General features: G+C 38.9%; 1 protein-coding gene across 1 annotated transcript in view; it reads left to right on the top strand.

Moving 5' to 3' along the window:
* Positions 1-6279, top strand: part of TANGO2 (transport and golgi organization 2 homolog (Drosophila)) — a 21369-nt gene that overhangs the window by 13481 nt on the left and 1609 nt on the right. The window contains exons 5-7 of the mRNA XM_010135731.1: positions 619-689; positions 2718-2871; positions 5547-5651. Of these exons, the coding sequence (XP_010134033.1) occupies positions 619-689; positions 2718-2871; positions 5547-5651 (330 nt within the window). The remainder of the gene's footprint in view (positions 1-618; positions 690-2717; positions 2872-5546; positions 5652-6279) is intronic.

Raw genomic sequence — 6279 nt, 5'->3', positions numbered from 1 at the left:
GCTGAACTGTGCACAGGAGAGAGCGAGTGCTGAAGGCAGTGCCTACCGTTAGAGAGAGCTTACAAACAGTGGGTGCAGTTATCTGAAAACAGCCTGAAAATGCGTATCTGTCACTTAAAAGACCCTGCTGTGCCCTGCGACACTGCCATAACTGGGCCTAAAAATTTACTTCTGCCAGATAAAACTGCCCGCAGTAGTCAGCCTCTTGGAATGCGGGTGTGAGTCAAAAGAAATAATGGGCAAACATTACTGGCTGTGATGGACTGTCATTTTGTTATGATGTGCCCCCTTCACCCAAGCAACTAAAGCTCCAGTTACTCAAAACCATACAGATTTTTGCCATTAAGGCAGGCTGTTTTCCATGCAGGGCTTTTAATGGATTTTATTACAGTTACGTTTAAAAATTACGATGGCACTGTTTGACAGTGGCACAGCTCATACAGTATTTTGAGAGGAGTCGGGTAACGTAACTCATCAATCAATCAATCTCTGGGCAGTGGTATCGTAGTAACAGTGGGAGAAACATCTTGCTATGTTTGAAGATTGCATGAAATTAGAGTGTAATCAGATTTGGAGCTGATGGGTTTTCAAGGAGAAGTTCTTATTTATATTTTTCAGTACCACCGAAGGAGATGTAATTTGCTACTATGGAAACAGAGGAGAACCAGAACCTATTTTCCTAAATCCTGGTAAGCTTTCTTCAGAAAGGTTTGAATATTACTTTTGGGGTTTTTTAAAGTCAGAATGTAGCTGTATTGCTCCAGTGATGCAGATATTCAAACGTTGTCTTCAGTAACTTTTTCTTTGCATTCTTTAAAGAAAAAGTAGTCCTTCAATTAATTTAATTATTTACTAATAAATTTCAGTAAAGATTCAATAGTTCAAAAGCTTTTATTTTTGTCAGCGTACCCACCTGCACTGCAATTAGTGGGGTGCTTGTTATGGAACTATGGCTGAAAGACAGGAGATCGTCTTGAATGCAGTTTTCGAAGGTTTGTAGAGCTGACCCTAGATCTCCTTACCCAGCAGTGTTAAGGGCACAGTATGACTGTGCTCGCCTAGGGACAGAGTTGGCTTTTAAACCAAAAAATAAATAGATCTGTCAGATCAGGTAGATTGATTTAAAATATTTAAAATCTAGACCTTTGCTAACCAACTACATAGAACCACACTGAGAATTCATCACCAAAAAGTCCATTTCAGTGGACAAGGACAGATAAAGGGCTCTGAGCAGTGTAGCTGGTGCAATACAGTTAATGACATGACTGACTTTTTGCCTGCTTAAGGTAATGGTGAAAATGTCGCTGCCAGCAGGCAAATACTCCTGTAGCAATTATCTCATAAATTCTTGGAGACAGCTGTTAGACTTTGTACAGCTACAAGCACAAAACACGTTTTAATCCAAACATTAAAAATATAAATAAAAAATAAATCTGGCAGCTTGTAATGAGAAACTGAATCACAAATGTTAGGTATCTGCAGATTGGAGCAGAGTTACATGGCTGCCTTAAGGGAAAGATGAGGTTTGGTAATCTTTGTGCTTATGTGTTTGGATTGTGGTGAAAATACAGGGTTCCTCTAAGGAGAAATCTCCTTGTCACCAAATGGTGCTCTGCAGTGTTTTTTCAAGAGTAAAATTGGAGGCAGAAATAATGACTAATATAGCTAAACTGCAAAAGACTGGACTGCCACAATTAAGTTCTGTTGTACTTTTTCATAGTTTAGCAAACCAGAGGTTAAAAGTAACTGCTGCAACTATGGATTAGGGTAAAACTGTGGAACGAGGTACTGACTATTACACCAGGCTGTGCTTAAGCACTCCTCTGTGCTAAGGTGCATGCCTGCTGCAGTCTCCCATTTAGGAAGGGGCCATGGGTTTTATAGCATACCTGCAAATCAAGATTAGCTGGGGAATCACTTAAATTATATTAAAAATTCTGAAATCTGTAATGACAACTGCAAATCATCAGAGTACCTTTTCCAATTAAACTGATTTTGGTTTTTGTTTTTTGTTTCGGTTTTGCTCCCTCCTAAACATTATTTAGTACGAACATAGATATATGCAGCCAGAAGTGGTCCACAGGGACTGGTCTCTAAAACAGTTGATTGTTCATAGAATACCATGTTGGAAGGGACTTCAAAGATCATCTGGTTCCACCTTTCTCAACGAGCTGGCCCAGCACCCTGTCCAGCTGAATCTTACAAGTGCCCAGTGTTGGGGAATCCATCACTTTCCTGGGGAGACTATTCCAATGGCTGGTTGTTCTCATTGTGAAAAATTTTCCTTATTACAGATTTCATTAATTTTGTGACATGTAAATCTTGAAGGGTTAAAGTTACTTTACAGAAATAACGTCATGATTATCAGGTATTGTGTGCTTAGTTGATATAATACTCTGATGTTTCTATTAGTGCTCTGTTCTGGAGGGGGAAAAAAAGGCCTTGATATTTCACATTGTATATGTATATCACGTGATAGACAGCTTTGATACGTAGTTGAATCACCTCACTTATTTTTGAAGGAAAATGAAAGCTGGCAATAGGATAAGTAAATTGTCATAAGAGATTCGTGATGAATTTGCTGATTGCATTTATATTTGTCCTTCAGACTGTGTGGGATAAGGTAATTATGAAGTTATCTTTTGCATAGTACATAAGTTAATTTTCTTTGCTCCAGAGCTTAAGTTCTTTGTGTTTTGGGGTTTTTTTATGTGTAGGAATATATGGATTGAGTAATTCTCTGTTGGATACACCATGGAAGAAACTTGAATATGGGAAGCAGCTTTTTACAGAAGTGGTCAAGAGAAGTCAAGACCTTACCAAAGAAGACTTGGTGCAGGAGCTTCTTACAGTGATGAATAATCAAGAGCCGTAAGAACATGAAAGCCAGAGTTTACTCAAAATATGATATGACCAGCTTAAAAATTGCACATAGAAACTATTTGGACAGAAAAACTCTAGCCTTATGTTAACTGGTGAAAACTGGGTACTGAAGGGCAAAGTGTTCTCTCCACAGACTGACTTTCAATGATACCGATCTTTAAGCAGCAGATGCAGTAAACATTATTACTGTAGTCTTAGTACTCACAGACTGTGCCCTGACTTCTTTGTGCCCTTTTCTTTTAAAGATGACACTTAGTAAGGGTAATGAGTGCAAGACAAGGGATGTGTAAGTTGCTCGCTGTAAGGTTTGTGGAGGCTCACTGCAGGGTAAGGTTCAGTTTCTTACTGCACACGGGGTAAGCACTCGTTTACGTCAGCAGATCTGTGTTAGTAGCTGTTAGCTGTTCTGTATTGCTACCTGGAGCAGACACTGAGGATGGAGAAGCAAGCTATTTTCAAAGCAGAACCAGCTGCCTTCCTCAAAAGTGCAATTTTTCAGGGCTAAGTGGGGGAAGGAGATAAGGGAGTACTTGCACAGTTCATCTGTAGGCCTCTGGTCAAGGAAGTTCCCAAGAGATGAGTTCTGGTATCCAAGTAAGTTTCCTGCGCTCACGACGGGCTGTACAGTGACCTTGAGCCTGTCAGCTAGGTTTTTAGAAGTAAAAGAAAAGAAGGTAGGGTGAAGGAGGTGGTGTGCTCTAAATTCATATAATTGCTCACCATCCAGTAACTTCTATGTTTAGCCTGACTTTTACTTGTCCAGGGGATAATTTGTGTTGAAGCAAAGCTGTTTCTCATATATAGATCCAGGTTCCTAACTTTCAATTTTAATGTCAACATTCATGTTTGTGGCATTTTTCAGTTGTTCAAAATAAACATGTTATATAAGAAGTCAGACATCTGAGCAATGAGTAGTAATTGGGAAGTCTACTAAGCCATCTTAATTACTTTTTTCATCTGATAGCAGATAAGTGATTTTTAAAAAAAAAAGTTGTACTTTGTCTTTTACTAGTAAAAAGACAAAGGAACGATACAGTACAAATGATCTTCTGTTAATGTTCAGTAATTCAGTATGATCTCATCTAAAATCTGACTATAAAATGGAAATGTTCACTTACAAATGCAACATTTGAAACCAAGTCTGTAATCTTTCCAAAGCACGCTTCAAGATGAAATGATCTTTTCATAATAAATTGGAACACGTGGCTATGCACTAGCTTTGAACCTTCTCAAAATGATCACTCTGTGTGTGTGTGTTACAGGAATTAAGCAGCTGCAGTGGCTGGTTTACTCTTAATTCCCTTCTTTCCTGCTGGATACAGGTTTTTGTCCTTCACCCCCTCTCTTTTGCTTTAGCCCTGCCTTTGACTGTGATCTCAAGGATTTACTGCAACTTCTCCCAGTCTCCTTAAAACTGCTTGTGGTCGTTAAGCTGGAGGGCAGGCTGTTGTACAGAGTATTTGAGAACTGCCAGTGGTGGAGTATGAGAGAGCTGATGGTTCTCACATCTGACATGTGCTGCCTTCTCTCCATCGCGGTGTGCTCCAGCCACATGCCCAGTGCAGGAGTCAGAAGAGCTTAGTTGCTCTATTCACGCTAGTTGCACTTATTCTTCCTTCTCCCTGAAACACCCACAGGTCCTCTTCTCCACCACAACAACAAAGAAAATGATGCCAGTTAGACGTGAAGGCCAAAGTTTAACAAGTTGCACAGTCTCCTCTACAGATGGGATGAGCTCTGAAAATGGGGCTGAATCGACCGGTCTGGTTTTGTTCACTGTATAGCTGATAGGCTGCTGAATTATTATTATTTTATAGGTACAAATAGGTCTGTGCTAGAAGGCAGAAATGCGATTATTTCTTGAGTATGCAACAATCTTAAACACAAAAACCTGCTATAATAATAGTTAAATTGGATTTTGATAAATAAAACTGGGATCTTTAATTACTGAAATAGGAAGCTGTACTTATGGCTAGCGTGTGAGAACATGTTCTGGTGGCATGGATGGAAAGCCAGGGATGTGGGGCTGCACCTTTGTGACCTTAGTGTCTCTTCTGACGGATGCTGATACTTGCTTAGTTACAATAAACAAAGCTTGATGTGCTCTATAATAAAATGATGTTTCTAAGTATCTTTCAAGCTTTGATAGGAAAATCTGTAAAGAAATTTGGGTGTAAGCTCACCTGGTTCTCTGCTCCATCTTCACAGGTTTTATGTTAAGGAGTGCTGGTATTTTCCAGGTATTCCAAATAAGATCAAAGGAAGCAGAGGTCTTTCTGTAATACCAAAAGAACTCCTGGAGTCTAACGGGAAAAATGCTGGTCTATGTGCTGTCCCTCAGTTACTTGATCATTAATGTTTTAATCAAAACTAAAATACAAAAGACAAAGAATAACAAGGAATGTGAAAAACTTGTCTAGATATGAAAAATATTTCTTAAAATGCGACAAAATTTCAAGTGCCTGAAAGAATATCTTTGGGAAAGAGCTTATGAGCTGTTTTATCTTTGGTTTCCCTCCTACTTTAGTTTTGAACACACTTTTGTACTTTCTAAAAAGTGACTGTTATTTATCAACCACTGTCAACGCAGCTTGGCTCAAGAGGGAGGAATGTGTTAATATTGGATAATTCAATTTTTTTTATTACTCTACTCCTTTTTTCAGTCAATTACCAGACCCTGCAATTGAAGACCAAGGGAAGGATTATATACGTCCTATATTGAACAAGTACGCAGCTGTATGTGTTCGTTGCCCAGGTTATGGAACAAGGTAAAAAAATGGTAGTCAGAAATAGATGTGTCCTGGATATCTCAAATCCAAATTATGCTGCTGTAAGTTTAAATTCTGTAGTAACTGCTTTAAATTTATTGAGATGTTGATCAAGTATAATACAGTGAAGTACTTCCTTGCTCAGTATTCTGAGCATTTTAGGCACGCATTCTTGGTTTGTCTTTGATGGGGAGTGTGTATAGCTGCAGTTTGTCCAAGACAAGGTAACAGAGTGCTCCCGGTTCCCCCGTGTAGTAGCAGATCAGACCACCTCTAGTTTTGATCTTAGCAAAACATGAAAAGCTTTGACTTCATGTTTTTAGCAGAAAAATGCAATTATGTTCTATATCTGAGGAACTGCAGAATGCGTTTCTCTTCCAAGAGCAAGAATAGTGTCATCTGCATAACGAAGTTAGAGCTTTCTTTAGGCATGTCATTGTAATATGTAGCTGCCATCTTCATCCTTTAAAAACCTATCACACTTGTTCAAAAGAACATGTATTTCCACTGTTCCCCTAACTGTTTTCACTGAGATATTCTCACTTCCTGCTCAGACTGTGTTACCAGAGCTGTAAGAAGAATGAAATAATGCAATGTACCTTGCATAATCCTCAGTGGGACAAAATTA

The sequence above is a fragment of the Buceros rhinoceros genome, unplaced genomic scaffold (genome assembly GCF_000710305.1).
Source record: "Buceros rhinoceros silvestris isolate BGI_N320 unplaced genomic scaffold, ASM71030v1 scaffold44304, whole genome shotgun sequence".
Lineage (NCBI taxonomy): Eukaryota > Metazoa > Chordata > Aves > Bucerotiformes > Bucerotidae > Buceros > Buceros rhinoceros.
The sequence above is the reverse complement of the archived record's forward strand: the minus strand, read 5'-3'. Positions and strand labels throughout refer to the sequence as shown.